Source organism: Ceratotherium simum, chromosome 1 (assembly GCF_057802395.1).
Source record: "Ceratotherium simum simum isolate JZ-2026a chromosome 1, ASM5780239v1, whole genome shotgun sequence".
NCBI lineage: Eukaryota > Metazoa > Chordata > Mammalia > Perissodactyla > Rhinocerotidae > Ceratotherium > Ceratotherium simum.
Genome location: NC_141900.1, coordinates 105161624 through 105178518, shown reverse-complemented (window position 1 = coordinate 105178518; position 16895 = coordinate 105161624). Strand labels below are relative to the sequence as shown.

The 16895-nt window shown below is 36.2% G+C and overlaps 1 protein-coding gene across 13 annotated transcripts in view; it reads left to right on the top strand.

Annotated features, from left to right (window-relative positions):
- The window catches only part of KMT2C (lysine methyltransferase 2C), a 277698-nt gene that overhangs the window by 201559 nt on the left and 59244 nt on the right, over positions 1-16895 (top strand). For all 13 annotated transcript variants that reach the window (XM_087433406.1, XM_087433446.1, XM_087433401.1 and 10 more), the window contains 8 exons: positions 1533-1661; positions 2439-2558; positions 5677-5807; positions 9790-9970; positions 13822-13926; positions 15309-15446; positions 15633-15665; positions 15761-15886. In XM_087433406.1, the coding sequence (XP_087289532.1) occupies positions 1533-1661; positions 2439-2558; positions 5677-5807; positions 9790-9970; positions 13822-13926; positions 15309-15446; positions 15633-15665; positions 15761-15886 (963 nt within the window). The remainder of the gene's footprint in view (positions 1-1532; positions 1662-2438; positions 2559-5676; positions 5808-9789; positions 9971-13821; positions 13927-15308; positions 15447-15632; positions 15666-15760; positions 15887-16895) is intronic.

Here is a 16895-nt window from a genome sequence, read left to right as displayed (position 1 = left end):
TTGTCTAAATATCAGGAATTCTCTGAGAAAGTGATGGTTAGAATAAATCCTGAAAGATGAGTAGATGGCAGGCAGAGGTTGGGGAGGTAGTGGAAGAAGGAACTTGATGTGTTCAAGGCACTGAATATGGCTCGTGGTGGGTGGAGTGAGATGAAGCCAGAGAGTTTACAAGAGGTTGTTATAATTGGGCTTAAAATTTGAACTTCATTTTGAGGCCACTGGGAAGACATTAAAGGATTTTAGGCAGAAAATTGATACATATTATAGAAAGATCATTTAGGCTGCAATTTAAAGAACTGATTTGAGAGGAGGGCAGGCTTAGCAGCAGGGAAGCTAGATAGGAGGAGGGGATTGCAGTAAGTCAAGATTGGAACAAGATGGTAGTAGACAGGGCCGGCCCCGTGGCTTGGCGGTTAAGTGCGCGCGTTCCGCTACTGGTGGCCCGGGTTCGGATCCCGGTCGCACACCAACGCACCGCTTCTCCCGCCATGCTGAGGCGACGTCCCACATACAGCAACTAGAAGGATGTGCAACTATGATGTACAACTATCTACTGGGGCTTTGGGGAAAAAAAAGAAAAAAAAAAAAGATGGTAGTAGACAGAAATAAAATGCTTTTGAGAGATAGTGAAGAGTCGTGATTGTGGGAGAAAAGAGATTAGGAATTGTCAAGGCTGTCCCCCAGGATTCTGGCTTTTCCAGGGTAATTTCCATGTCTTTTAATGATGATAGGTAACACCTGGAAAGGGAGAAGGTTTATCTTTTTTTGTGTGTGAGGAAGATTGGCCCTGAGCTAACATCTGCCAATCCTCCTCTTTTTGCTGAGGAAGACTAGCCCTGGGCTAACATCCATACCCATCTTCCTCCACTTTATATGGGATGCCGTCACAGCATGGCTTGCCAAGTGGTGCATCGGTGTGCGCCCGGGATCCAAACCGGCGAATCCCGGGCCCCCACAGCGGAGCGCGTGCACTTAACTGCCTGTGCCGTGGGGCCGGCCCCAAGGTTTATCTTAAATTAGTTCAATTTTAGGTATAGAGTTTTCAGTAACTAGGTAATATCCAATTACAGCTATAGTTGGCGCTCAGAAGAGAGTTCTAGGCTAGAGAGACAGCTTTAGGAGCCTGGACCTGATGACATAATGGATTATGTCATCTATCTAATCTATAATGGATTATCTCTCCCTCCCTCTCTCTCTCCCTCCCTCTCTCCCTCCCTCTCCCTCCCTCTCCTTCTCTCTCTCCTTCTCTCTCTCCTTCTCTCTCTCTCTCTCTCTCTCTCTCTTTTCCCCTTTCCTCTCTCATGTTCCCCTTTCCTGATTCTTATCTTCCATTCACTGAAAACAATCCGTTAAGTAGCGTGAGATCTATAACCATTCTGGGGCCTTTTCCATCTCTTTCTATACTTTCCCTACCAACTGGGATGCATGATTAGAATGGCTCAGCAGCCACTTGGCTTTGTATTTCCTATTACATAGGAATTATGTATTTGATAAGTTTTTCTGGTTTTATCTGTACATTTACTTTTTTCCAGAAGGAGAACTTATGGATTGTGATGGAAAATCAGAATCTAGTCCTGAACGGGAAGCTGTGGATGATGAAACTAAAGTAGTAGAAGGAGCAGAGGGTGTCAAAAAGAGAAAAAGGAAACCATACAGACCAGGTATAGTGCCTGAGCTAACGTTTTGATATAATCAAAACTCAGTTAATTTAAGAAAAATATAATGTCAAGGACTTCAATTATAAATAAATACTCAGAATGGAATATAGCTTCTTAACAATTCTCTAAAACTTATATGAATAAATTAACTGAACTATCTGAATATGCTTTTTAGGTGACAGATTCCTTAGGTTGAATATTTGAATATTTCCCAGGAAATCATTATTTAATACCTTTTCCAACATGTTGTCCATTTTATTAAATGCTTTACTAGATTGCCGTTTATTTGTACTTGGACTTTCAAAGCCATTTATATGTTTTCCCATGATGTGTAGTTCTGTAATTCTTTTAATTTTCAGCGTTCACTTTCTAATATTTTTATGTTTTTTAAAACTTATTTCACTGTTTACACGGGAGTGCCATTGAATGTACAACATGAAAGTGACATGACAGGATTCTTGTGTCTCCTAAAATTTGTAGTCCAGTTAATACTATGACTGATTCAACATTCTTTTATTTTCTCTCTGCCTCAGGAGTGGAGAGAAAAAGTGTCTTGCTTGTCAAATTTTATTTGCCTTATTGAAAAAGAATTGTTGAATTGGTAATAAATTTGTTTATTTCCAAACTCGTATATTTTGCATGAAAATGAGGTTATTGGTTTAAATTAGCCCATATTGAATTTGGGAAATGCCTCACTATTTAAGCAATCTCGCCCTACTTACTGTGGAAATATAGGGTAAATTAGTTTTTTACGAGGTTACCCAGTTTTTTTTTGGATAGGTATTGGTGGATTTATGGTACGGCAAAGAAGTCGAACTGGGCAAGGAAAAACCAAAAGATCTGTGATCAGAAAAGATTCCTCAGGCTCTGTTTCTGAGCAGTTACCCAGCAGAGATGATGGTATGTACTGACTATTGGATTTAACCCGTTTATCTTGTTATCTCCTTTGAAAAGAACTATCCTGAGTAATGCTACAGTTACAACCTTTTTGCTTCTTATTGGTCAAAGGATTTGAGTGCCTATAGAGTTCATACCTGTAATATGGAAATTAAGTTTGATAAGGAAATAATGTAAATCCAATAGATTATATTCCTTTGATTTTTTTTTTTAACAAGTTACTTTTTTTCCTGTGTTAAATATATTTTAAACAGTTTAGGGACTGAATCACTTAGGTTTTTTCTGGTTCTTTCTGGTCACAAAAGGCCTTTGTTTGCCTGCCTTAGCTACTTTGCATAAAATTGGAAACTTTGAGACTATTTAGTTGAAAGTGACAGGGTTCTCCAACAGTTTTTGACAAAATTGTATTTTGATTGTAGAAAGATGTAGAAATACATATTTCAATTAATATTCTGTCCTCCTCAGAGCTTCAAAGAAAGTAAAATCATTGCATAAGCCATTGCTTAAGAATTGGTTCTAATGAAGACTTTGTGGTCAGTATAGTCAAGATCTGTATGCTTTATGTATTTTAAATGCTGTATATAGGATGTGAAGAAAAATGAGATGTTTTCAGCTCTAAATACAGTTCCTCTTTTACTGTGGGATGGAATTTTGATCTGTGAATTAATAAAAATTAGAAGTGGTGGCACATTTTTAAAAAGAAGCACCATAATGGTTTTAAAGAAGTTTCTAACGTGACTTAATGTGGCTATAATAAGCCTTAATTAAGAAATGTGATATGTTTAATGAAACTATTTTTTGTATTCCTTTTCTGTCTATTCTGTCCTCTAAATAATTTTAGTTCTGTCTTCTAGTTCAGTATTTTGTTCCTTCATCTATATCATCCAAAGTCATCTGTTGAGTTTTTAATTTATTATACATTTTTTCCTTTTGTAAACTGCCTTTTTGATATTTTAACACATTGTAGTTTCTTTTGACAGCTTACTCCTAGTTTCAGTCATCTTTAATTTTTCATGTATCTAAATTGATTTAGAATATAGACTATCTAAACCCTTTGCACTTCTGATTTTACTCTATCTCCTGGCCCTGTCTCCTATTGTATGAGATAGATACATATATATTTAAAAAAATTTTTTTTATTGTGAGCTCATATTCTTTAGAATGTTCTCTCAACTTTTTGAGGACTGAATTGAAGGTGTGTTCTTCCAGAGAATATTTGCATTTGTTACTGCCAGGAAAATGAGGTGCTACTACCCCAGGACTTCTTTAAGCTGAATTCTTAGCTTGAAGTTTTTTGGTCCACCTATGTTATATAAATTCAGATTTCTTACTCATTAGGGCTGTATTGAGTTTATGAACTCTCAGTGACGATTTTCACGTTTTGCATTTCTGCCCTGCAGTTTTCTTTGCTGTTGGTGGTGGAAAGGGGGAGGGATAGGCGAGTGATGTGTGGATGTATGGAGGGGAATGGCAGGTGTCTTTCTTGTTAAACCAGCCGTCAGCGTGGAGTCCTTCAGGGTTCCACCTTTATACACAGTGGCGCTGGTTAACCTCTCCCTCTAGGGGAGAGGCCTAAGCTTTGTCTTCTATTCCCCATCGCTCATAAAGCTCTGAAAACTGGACTTCAAGGGCACTGGATTTTAGCAAAATTTCAGAGAGCTTTATTTATTTCTTTGCTTATTTCTGTTTTGCCTTAGTTTTTGGTCTTTGAGCGTTCTTTATTTTCTGGCTAGATTACTGGTCCATTTAAAAAGATTGTTAAGGGCCGGCTCCGTGGCTTAGCGGTTAGGTGCGCGCGCTCTGATGCTGGCGGCCCGGGTTCGGATCCCGGGCACGCCCCAAGGCACCACTTCTCCGTCCAACCCGAGGCCGAGTCCCACGTACAGCAACTAGAAGGATGTGAACCTACGACATACAACTATCTACTGGGGCTTTGGGGGGAAAAATGAATAAATAAAATCTTAAAAAAATAATAATAAAATAAAATAAATAAATAAAAAGATTGTTAAAAAATGTTTATCCGCTATTAGTTGTTCTCAGAAGAGTGAGTCCACCTGTGTAGTCTGGTAACAGAAGTGCCCACCTTGATTTTCAGAAGGGATGTGCCATTTGCTCTCAGAAGTATTAGAGAGTATCATTTGATTGCTCACTTACCTGCTTTAGGTAGTGTACTTGTTTCTTTGCTAATTTCATAGTCCAGAATTTTGTTTTATTTCCGTTTCTCTGATTGATTTTAAGGTTGAGCGTTCATCTCATATTTATGAGCATATTCGAGGATAGTCATATTATTATCACCATATGTATGTACTACAAATACCTAATCTGCAATAAATCCCCAAACTTGGAATTGCTGGATTGAAGGACACACTTTTTTTTTTTTTTTTTTTTTGGTGGGGAAAATCAGCTCTGAGCTAACACCCATGCCAATCCTCCTCTTTTTGCTGAGGAAGACTGGCCCTGGGCTAACATCTGTGCCCATCTTCCTCTACTTTATATGGGACACCACCATAGCATGGCCTGACAAGCGGTGCGTTGGTGCGCGCCCGGGATCCGAACCCAGGCCGCCAGCAGCGGAACGCGCACACTTAACCACTACGCCACGGGCCGGCCCCTAAGGACACACATTTTTAAAAAGACTTGTTGAGTAGTCTTAATAAACTCTACGAAAAGGTTGTACCTGCTAAATTCCCTTTAATGTAGCGTGTAAGTAGCTATTTACCCATAAGTAAGAGTGTTGGGTATTTTCATTTTTTTAATCTATAACAAAATGTTGTTAAAAAAAACAAGTTTCTGCTTTGTGAGTAGGAAATACTCATTAGGAGTCAATAAGAAACATATGCTGATAGTAAATATACATGAAATGAAATTTTTATGATACTTAAAAATTTACAAATAAACTTACTTAGAGATCTTTTTGTGAAAAAGCTTGTTTGTCAACTCATGCTGTACACCTTAAACATATATAGTGTTGTATGTCAATTATATCTCAAAACTGGAAGAAAAAAGAAAAAGCTTATGTATATGGAACTGTCTATATGTTGGTAAGCAATAAAATTACTTTGGGTGGATTTGTCTGAAAATTTTAAATGCCACATATTTATAAATGTGACTATTGTTTCAGGCTGGAGTGAGCAGTTACCAGATACTCTAGTTGATGAATCTGTTTCTGTTACTGAAAACACTGAAAAAATAAAGAAGAGATACCGAAAAAGGAAAAATAAGCTTGAAGAAACTTTCCCTGCCTATTTACAAGTAACGTTTTGCTTTACATCATATCATGTAGTTTGTTAATGAAAGAAGTGTAACATATTGAGTTTTGAAAAATAGATTTGTTGTTTTTTTAAATTTTTTGTTTTGTTTTTAATTAGTCATCATAAATGGCATTTTTACCTTCCAGGGCCCCCATAAAAATTAACATTTACCCTTTTTGTGCTTTGATACAGTTCACAAAGTTGTTTTTTATTCTAGTTTTTCACTTCTAAATAATCTATAAGACATACAAGGACACTTTAGGCTGGGAAAAGCTCGTTCTTACAAACCAGTACTCCTGAAACCCAAGTCCTGTGGGCGGGTCCCTTTGCCAGCACAAGTTACAGTAATTCTGTTCATTGAATAAAAACGAGCTTTTAGCAGCCAAAGTTATAGCTTTAATAATCATTTACCGCTTTTAGAGGCCTAGTGAACCAAAGATATAAGCAGAATTTTTTGTTTTCTAAAATATACATTAGATAGATATCCCTCAATATGAAGAAATTATGTTTGATAGATGTAGACTATGTGAAAATAGAAATCCTTCTAATTCATCTTGTAGACATTGTCACAGAAGAGTTCAAGGCCATGTGATACATTGGAGAGAGCCCTGTATTAGAATAGGACTGAGATTACACATCTGGCTCTGCCACTAGCTGATTCTAGGTTCTTGAGCATGGTATTCATCCTTCCTGGACTTCTATATCTTTATATGTAAAAACTGAATTGGACTAGGACTATCATTGAGTCTTCATCCTAATTTCAGTTTCTGTGAGTGTTTTTCTCATCTGTCCCTCCCACAGAACTGTGTCCTACATGAATACCTCTTCGTTCCTTGAATTGTACTTATTTTTGTACCTAAATTTTCCAGTTAGCTATTACAAGTTTAATTGGTTTTAAAATACATTTCCTTTTAATTAACATACAGCTTCCTCAGTTTTCTTTTTTAGTAATTAGAACTATAAAAATCAAATGCTAATTTCAGTAAAAAGTCTTTTGTATTTAATAAGACTTTTAAATATAGTAACTTAAGAATATAGTAATATTTATGAGTGTAAATTTTTTTAGACAGCTAACATCTTAAGGACAGTGTCCATTTTAGAGAGTTCTGCCTTTGAAGTCAGAGTCCTGGGTTTAAATACTGCTCTGCTAGCGCTTAGCTATGTGATCTTGTGCTGTTTAACATCTTTATGTTAAACACCCAGGTCTCTTACCTGTAAAATTGTGATAATACCTACTCCACAGAAATGTTGAGAGATGAAACAAGCATTATGTACGTGAAGTGTTTAACTCTGCCTTACATGTTATCTATCTTTAAGAAATGTTTTATTTTCCCCTTACTCCCTTCCCATTCATTCTGGTTTTGTAGCTTTTTTAAATATATAACAGTAATTGTATTGATCGGAAAATAGACCCATTTATTGTTTGGATTATTACCTTTAATTGCATCCTTTTTGTTGTTTCCTGTTCCCTTCACCTTCCTTCTTAATAGTCCTTTTCCTGGGATTATTGAGTGGGTGAGGTGCCCTTCCTCCTCCTCCTTGCATCGATCCTTCTGTAAAATGTAATCTATATTTAGGAAGCTTTCTTTAGCAGTTTATAAGAGTATGAAAACTGACCATTTCATACTTTGGCACAAGAGCCTTTGAAAGTAGTGGATCTGATTGATTTCCTTATTACTGCTATGATCTTAATCTGTTGGGCTAGATTGTTTCCTCTGGTGTACAGGTGTAATTCCTCTGGTATACATTAGTAATACCTAACTTTTCTTTTTGGGTGTGAAGGAAGCCTTGGTAGTGGTACGCCTTGGACATCTTGTGAGAGCAGTTGTATTTTTCCCCCATTGACTGGGGAAAATACGTAGTGATGAAAACCCACTAGGAATTAAATAACAATTTTTTCCAGTTATTCTTTATTCATCACAGCAGTCTCAAGATAACCTATAAATAATTGTATAATCTACCCAGTCAAAATATTTTATGCAGTCTACTAAGAGCTAGTGGTGCTTTGTGACCTTAGGAATCCCTGGAGTAGATCCAAAGTCTCCAGTTGGTCCTTGGAATCACTGACAAGATTATCAAGTTAGAAACCATGTGGAGCCACTCCTTTATGTTAACTATAGGAAATGAAAAGCCACCAAATTAGTAAGAACTTTATAGTTTTTGATAAATGCCACTCAAGTCATCATGAGTCATTTAATGAAAAAATTTTTGCTAATGCTAATTTTGAGTAAAAAGTCTTTGTAAAGTAAAAGTCTTTGTAAAGTAAGAAGTCTTTACTAAAAAGTAAAAATGCCTTTGGCGTTAAATAAATGATCTCTCAACTTCTAAGATCTTTTGCTATTCAACATTTTTCTTGATGAAAGGATTTCTGGCATAAAAACCAGCTTTGTGGGTTTTCAAATTTCTTTTTCATAGTGAATCAACTTGTTCATTTGAAAACTGTGAAAATTTCAAAGCAAATATATCATCACCTCTACCAGACTTCACATACCTCCTCCATATCCCTTTTCAGAAGTTGCATTGTTAACAGTTTGGTGTTTATGCTTTCAGAGCATTTTTTATAATTTATTTTTGCATAGTCATAATAGTCTTGGTTTGTATTTTATTTGTTGACATATCAATCAACTTGCTTGCTTTTTTTTTTTTTTGTGAGGAAGACCAGCCCTGAGCTAACATCCAATGCCAATCTTCCTCTTTTTGCTAAGAAAGATTGGCCCTGGGCTAACATCCGTGCCCATCTTCCTCCACTTTATATGGGACGCCGCCACAGCATGGCTTGATGTATGGTGCATTGGTGCGCGCCCAACATCTGAACCTGCGAACCCCGGGCCGCCGCAGCGGAGCATGGACACTTAACCGCTTGCGCCACTGGGCCGGCCCCGAACTTGCTTTCTTTTAATACTGTATTTCAGAGCTTTTCTTTGACAGCATAGCTCTATATCTTTTTTAAAAATTGCTGTATTGTATTTCATAGTATGGGTATCTATCATTTATTTAGTCATATGCCTTTTGACAGACATCGAGGCTATTTTTACTTGTTGGTATTATAAAAAATGTGGCAGTGAGCCTTTTTTGTGTATGTATCTTTGGCAAGAGTGTGTTAAATGTTGATAGTTATTGCAAAATTGTCCTCTACAAAGGATCCCTTTTCCAGGGAGACCACATTATAGAAAATACACTAAAGCAGAGTTGTTGGGTTCAAGTAAGTGAAGGGGGTCCCAAGAGCTTCCTTTTGTCCCCTTTATTGATCCTAGAGAAGGTTTGGAGAAATCCTCACATTGTAAGGAACCCAGCTTGAAACATTGGTCTCTAGAGTAGAGAAACTATATTGAAATGGAGAAATGTTAATATGGGTAAATGAATAAAATGCCAAAAGCCTTTAACAGCAATAAATTTTGTACACACAATATAGTTAAAATGACTATAAAAACCCTCTTTCAGATTTATAGTGTGTTAAGTCTTTAATGTGGTTATGTGAATTGATATGAGATTACTAAATCTACCTGAGGTATGTACATATTAAGGCTGTGGATCAAATCCTTGTGCTATCATCTGCAAGTAATCTATAAATATTAGTAATACTCATGAAGCTTCAGTTTTTCTTTTAATATGAATTAAGGTGCCAATAATATTGTAAATTTATCATTTTTAAATTTAATTGTAGCCTAATCCCCTGAAATTATTAAATTATTATACTGCAGTTGCTGGAAACACATTTGACAGAATTGTATGGTTTTTATTTGCATAGTTTATTTATCTCTAGTAAAACTACAAAAAAGTCTTTTAAAATAAGGGGAATCAAATAATTGACAGGCTATTTCTGTGTTATGTATTTCTATATTCCTTTTCTATATTGTTAAATACCAAGCTTTTCTGTTATTTCTGCCTTCTTGTTAGAAACAATGACAAAATTATCTGTTGTCATTTTAGAGTTTTATAACTAAGTCAGTCTTTTTCTTTTGTGCTTATCTTTATCTCTTCAGGAAGCTTTCTTTGGAAAAGATCTTCTAGATACAAGCAGACAAAACAGGCTAAGTTTAGATAATCTATCAGAAGATACAGCTCAGCTTTCATATAAAACGAACATGAACACAAATTTCTTGGATCCCTCCTTAGATCCGTTACTTAGTTCATCCTCAACTCCAGCAAAACCTGGAACTCACGGTATGTAGAATAATTCACAAATGCTTTATCGTATGACTTTCATCTTCGTTTTAATTAAACCTTTGAAATGCTTTAGTTTGGCCTTATATACGTTTTTAAAATCAACTTTATTGAAGCCTAACTTGCATTCAGTAAATGCAACTATTTTAAGTCGACAGGTCTATAAGATTTGGCAAATGAATTTATCTGTGTAACTACCGCCAAAATCAAGAGTTGCGAAGGAAAATGTTCAGTTTACAATTTGCTGAGGGTAATGTAAAGGAGTGTAGTTTGGCCGTAGTAATCTTCAGCTTAAGTAAGATAGATTTTTGTTAGTTGCATAGCCCAAAGAAATTCAAAGGAGGAAAAAAAGATTGCTGTAGTTGAGAACTGGCTGACAATGTTAATAAAGTGAAATATATTGCCTTAGATTCGGGTTTCTCACTACTGACGATGGGGGCCAGATAAATCTTTGTTGGAGGAGGGAGGCCATCTAGTGCACTGTAGGATATTTAGCAGCATCTCTTGTCCTCATGACGTCATGATGATCAAAAATGTCTCCAGATATTGCCAAATGTCCCCTGCAAAACTGCCCCTGATTGAGAACCACTGCCCTAGATGCAGTGAATATGGGGACTACTTAGAGTCAGAGAAAGGTAAGAGAACTTAACATGTTTATGAAGTAATATTAACATCAGCAAGATTCCAGGAGTTGAACTCGTTCAATATGTAAGAGTTGTGATCAGAGTTTTTCCCCCACTTCTAGATTTTTATCTTACTGTCAATTATAAATTATTGTTCTTCTGACAAGCTTCCTTTTTGCCATCAGTTACATTTGTTGCTCACTTGATTTTGAACACTCAATTTAGAAAAATCTTAAGACAACCTTCCACTGAAAGTTGACTTGATATATTAAATAGTTACAGCCTCATTAACTTGGCATTATCCTGGATTGAAATACAGGCATTTGTTTTTTTGGTTTTTTTTTTTTGTGAGGAGATCAGCCCTGTGCTAACATCCGCCAATCCTCCTTTTTTTTTTTTTTTTTTTTTTTTTTTTTTTTGCTGAGGAAGACTGGCCCTGGGCTAACATCTGTGCCCATCTTCCTCCACTTTATATGGGACGCCGCCACAGCATGGCTTGCCAAGCAGTGCGTCGGTGCGCGCCCGGGATCCGAACCAGCGAACTGGCCCCCAGGCATTTGTTTTTGATTTTAACTTCTTGAAATAATTAGAAGCAATCTTATCCCCTTCTTGTACGTGTACATGTCCAGTCTTCCTGTTGGCAGTGAGGAAATTAAAGCAGTGTACTGAAGGCCATGCTTTTTGTTTGTTTAATCTTAGCAGATCATTTTACTTTTACTTTAATTCTGCTGTTTCAAGTATTTACCTGCTCTTACCATGTCAATATGTTACTAAAATAATGTATAGTGAAAGACCTGAGGGTCTTTCAAAGGATATCTTACTGTGAAGGATATCTTATTATAAAACTTTTGACTAGCTGTTTAAAGCCTTAAATAGAAGTTATTTGCACTTGAGTTTTTATAAGAAAGAGAAGTTGGAGAGAAAACATACTGTGACAGGGAAGACATTGATTACATTATTTTTCTTCCTGTTTCCTTTATTTGAAGTTGTTTTTTCCATAAAACTGCTGAAGAGAGAATGGTTTAATGATAAAGCCAAGGGCCGGCCCCGTGGCTTGGCGGTTGGGTGAGTGCGCTCCGCTGCTGGCGGCTGGGTTCGGATCCCAGGTGTGCACCAATGCACCGCTTCTCCGGCCATGCTGGGGCCGTGTCCCACATGCAGCAACTAGAAGGATGTACAGCTATGGTGTACAACTATCTACTGGGGGGCTTTGTGGGGGGAAAATGATAAAGCGAAGAGGTGGAAGACTAGAATAACACCTGTTTCAAAACCTAGATTAAATGTAATGTTCTTTGCAGTTGAACCTCTCTTTTGCCTTTATAGTGGGAAATTTACAAGTAATGGCTTTTGTTTTTTTACGTTTCATTCAGTATAGTCCATTGCATCAATTTTAGTGATTTGTTGATAAGATATAAAATCTCTTTCTTCAGGTAGAGGTGAACTTTTTAAACATGGTCTTTTAAAAAAATGTTATTTATAATTCATGTAGTAGAATTCCATTCATTTAAAACACACACACACTAGATGACTGCTGAGAACTATTCAGAATTTTTTTCTTTCAAGTGTACTGTTGTCTAGAGAATACATTAATTGAAATAATTTTATTTCTCAAAAATCTTATGAATATTTGGGCATATAAAATTTACCTTTCAATTTGAAATATTATAATATTCTTAAGTATGTATGAATTCTATTTGAGAAGTATACATTTAATGGGACAAGACTATTTGTGTTTCACAGAGGTTTTTGATCTAAGATCTGAATTATAAATTTTATTTCCCCCCTCCCTTTTTTTTTAAGTAAAAATACAGTTTAAATGGATTAAAAAATTCAGATGTTCCTTAACTTAAATGACTAATATAATTATTAAAGCTAGCCTAAATATTTTTCTGCTTGATTACAAGGCCACAAACCCTTAGAGTCCTCCTTGACTTTTCATTATCTCACATTCCACCTCTAAATACATTCCCAAATTTGTCTCTCCCTTCAAAATATATCCCAAAGCCAACCATTTCTTATCTCAGTGCTCCCTACCGCTCTAGTGCAAGCTGTCGTCAGCTCTCACTTGGACTGCAGCAGTAGCCTGCGGACTGATCTCCAGGCTTCCAGTCTTGCCAACACTCCCTACTCCCATTGACACCCCCAGTCTGGTCTACACATGGCAGCCCATGTGTTTCCTTTAAAATATCAATCATATCCTCATAGCCATCAACCTTCCAACAACTTCCCGTTCTACTTTATACTTGAGAATAAAGCTCAGTCTTCACTGTGAGTCATAAGACCATACATACTCTTGCTTAGCTGCCTTTTTTATTTCCGACCATTCTTTCCCTTATTACTATAGCCACACTGGCCTTCGTGTTGGCAGAACCCTTCCTGCTCCAGTCTCTGCTTCTGCTTTTCCCTTTCCTGGAGTGTTCTCATCTTTGTGAATATTACTCCCTTAGTTCATTTAGATTATGCTCGTCATATCCTTTAGAAGGTCTTCCCTGACCACTTTATCAAATACATCATCCCCACATCTTAGTCCTTTTTCCTTATTTTCTATCTTTATAGCACTTATACTGATGTCGTTTATTTACTGTCTAACTCCCTCTGAGAAAGGAAGCTCTGTGAGGGCATACACTTTGTTTCAGTCACTTCTGTATTCCCAGGGGCTGGAATAATGCCTGTTAACGTGATCCAGAGACATGGTTCTGTGGATACTCAAGTGTTTTTTGAATAAATAAGTGAATAAGTAATCAGCATTAAGAGCAAAGCTGGAAGTAGGCATCTAACTAGATGGTATCTGGTTTATACTTTACAACGAATTTCTAAATAATGGATTTCTTTTATATTTTATTTATCTTCTGTGTTTTATTTTCTAGATGTAATTTTTAGAGATGCTACTTTCTTAATGAATTTTTTTTGCTTTGTTTCTTAAAGCATTCTATTTCATTTTTATTACCTGTAGATCTTAATTTTAAATTTTAATTGTTAATATACATTAATCACAGAACAAAAATAGTCTTAATTTTTAATGTTTTGTTACTCAAAACATTGGAGTGCCTTTTCTATGAAAAATCCCTTACTTCAGAAGTAATAATCTTAACTTTTTATGATTCTAGCACTTATCTCAGCATCTGCTATCCTCTATATATTTAGTAAATGGTTGAATGAGTGAGAATGTTTTAGAATTTGATGTCTAGGAAAATACTGAGACTTAAAAAATATACTTACTGTATTTAGGTACTGCTGATGACCCTTTAGCTGATATCTCCGAAGTCTTAAACACAGATGATGACATTCTTGGAATAATTTCAGATGACCTTGCAAAATCAGTTGATAATTCAGGTATATACTGGTATACACAATATATACTATTTGCCCAGTGTCTATGTTTTATGATATGAGTGAGAGGTGTATGTGTGTGGAACAAGTTTAGTCTTTTCTCTGAAAGTGAAAAAAATATTTTTTTGGCGTTGTCAAAGAACTCATCATTTTATTTGATCTATCTCAGCTTTCCTGTTTTAGGACGGGAAATAGCAAATGAGTTAATTTCTGTTGTCTTTCTAATGCATCAGATTTAAGGCTTGTTGCCTTACGGCCTTGCTGTATCTTGTCTCTTCTTCTGTGTGCCTTGCCCCCACTTCCCGCCCTGTGGTGATCATCCATTTTATTTGGTTTGGGTCTTGTAGGTCTTGATTTATGCACTTTCCAGGTTGAGAGCTCACCTTTTCCATTTGGTAAGAAACTGAGCCATGGATGATGGCTGGCTAGAAGTAGTCTTCTTTTTTATAGTGATTTCAGCTGAAACAGCCTGTAGGTGCATGCATATTTGTTCTAGTGCTAATTTGTCCCTAACCCGTACTTCGTTCTTCCGTTTGTGTGTGCAGCTAAAGCGTGGTACAGCTGTACTGTGCTTTGGATGACTTTCTCAGTAGTGCTTTTTTTTTTAATGACTGGTTTTATTCTTGTTACTATGTAATTTATAATATTACCCAAATGTTATAGAGTTAGTTCCTAATATAAAATCAAATAAGAGCAGACTAAATTTTACTTTTTAATAGTAGTAATATTGAAAAAGCATGATAAAGAAAGTAGATGATAGAGCGCTTTTAAATGTGACTCTTGCTTAAAAACCAATTTTTATGAAATGAAGCATGTTATGTTATAATCTCTATCTTGTTTTCTGGCTACAGAATATTTTAAAAATATGATCTGTAGTAGAAATTAGTCACAAAAGGATAATGTTTGCTAAACATTGAGAATTTTAGAGCCTTTTATTAATTTATGTGAAACTTATCCCTCCTGTTTCACATACTGCATATGATAGTTGAACTACACATTTGAAACCAGTTTTCCAAGTTAAAGCAATTATTCATATATTGAATATTGTATATTGAATCTTCTCATAGATTCCTATCTTAGTAATATGATGCTTATTTTTTGTGGGAATTAGAACCAGATGTGGTCTTTTGTTCCTCAGGAAATGTATTTATTAATCGGAATATAACTTTAAGTGGCACCTAAATTTACAAATACATTGTGCCTAGTTTTTACTGATTGACTATCCAGATTGTTATAAGAATCCTGATTAATTCAGAATTACAGACTTGTGCTGTATTGCTCTATTTTAATGATATGGTTATATATTAATGCAGGTAAATAGTGTTGTGCATTTTGCATGAGTATTTCAGAATTCACTTTTTAATGTATTTACCTTGCTCCTCTAGCTGGAATAGATATTGGTCCTGTCGCTGATGATCCTTCCTCTTTGCCTCAGCCAAGTGTCAATCAGAGTTCACGACCATTAAGTGAAGAGCAACTAGACGGAATCCTCAGTCCAGAACTAGACAAAATGGTCACAGATGGTAAAATATTTGCCCTACATCTAGGCTTTCTAAAAGACCTGAGTAAATATGATTTTAAAGATTTCTGCATGCTTATTTATAATTTAACTTCTGTTCTGTTCTGATAATTTCTGTGTCAAATGCTATTTTGTATCAGTAGATTGAAATGGAAGTAGTTAATATTTGTATTTCTTTATTTTATTCTAGGAGCAATTCTTGGAAAGTTATATAAAATTCCAGGTATTTGTGTTCTGATTTTTTAGTTTATGAAAATGGCATTCCCTATACTATGGCTCTAATAGACTTTTAATCTTATCGTAATAATTTTATCTCAGAGCTTGGAGGAAAGGACGTTGAAGACTTGTTTACTGCTGTGCTCAGTCCTGCGACCACTCAGCCAACTCCATTACCACAGCCTCCCCCTCCTCCTGCACCACAGCTGTTGCCCATACACAATCAGGGTATGTCACCTCTAGAACAGTTTCATGAGTATGGTTCTGCACTGTGTGGGTCTGTGTATGTGAGTGAGTGAGTGTTCACTAAAGCGAATTCAGCCCTGTGCCTTAGTAACAACGTATACAAACTGATAGGAGAAAATCCTCTTTTATGACAATGGAAAAATACTAATCTCTGAATTTATCTCAGTCAGACACCTACTTCCCTGAAATTCTCTGGAAATCGGTGATCCACTTTGTGACCAGAATTGTTTTGCTCACTGTATTGGCAGTGGGGAGAACGTAACAGTGCCTGCCCTTGCTCCCTTCCCAGTCAGTCCAGTCACTTGTACCCAGTCCCTCCTGCACACATGTTTGGAGAACTCCTCCCCTCTCCTGGCTGCCTGGACTCATTGATCTGGTCTCAGGTTCGCTGGCATTTCCTCAGTGGTTAGCAAATCACCATCTCACACCTACCCCATGCTTTTCATATGTGGCATGTGGTGCACTTATGTATAAATACCTGTTTGGGTAATTATGGTTTTCCCTTTAGATAGTGAGCTCCTTGAAGGCTGGGTGATATCTGTCTTCATCACCCTGTACCCTGCCACAGAATATGTGCTTAGTATGTACTTTCAGAGTAAATCAGTGACCTTTCTACCACTATCAGCTATGAAATTTCTAATTTTATGGAAATTTGCCTATTTTGTTTAATCAGTTTTCTTCTACCTACTTGTAACTAGTTGCTGGATAAAGTAAGTTTAAGGCTTTAATTTCTCCCTCTTTCTGGAGAGCTGAAATTGGATAGCCTAGAATTAAAATTTGTGGGAGTTGATAAGGAGATAGTGCTGCAGGTAGGGAAATCTCCTATAGAAAGGAGTTTGGAGGCCTGTGGTGTTGTGTATTTTTGATAATTTGAACGTGGGGTCATTTCTCTATATTCTATTATCTCTGCTTCATGATTATATACTGAATTGAATAATTTAATGATACTTTATAAACTCTTACACTGTTTTTGTATAAGTGCTGAAATGCA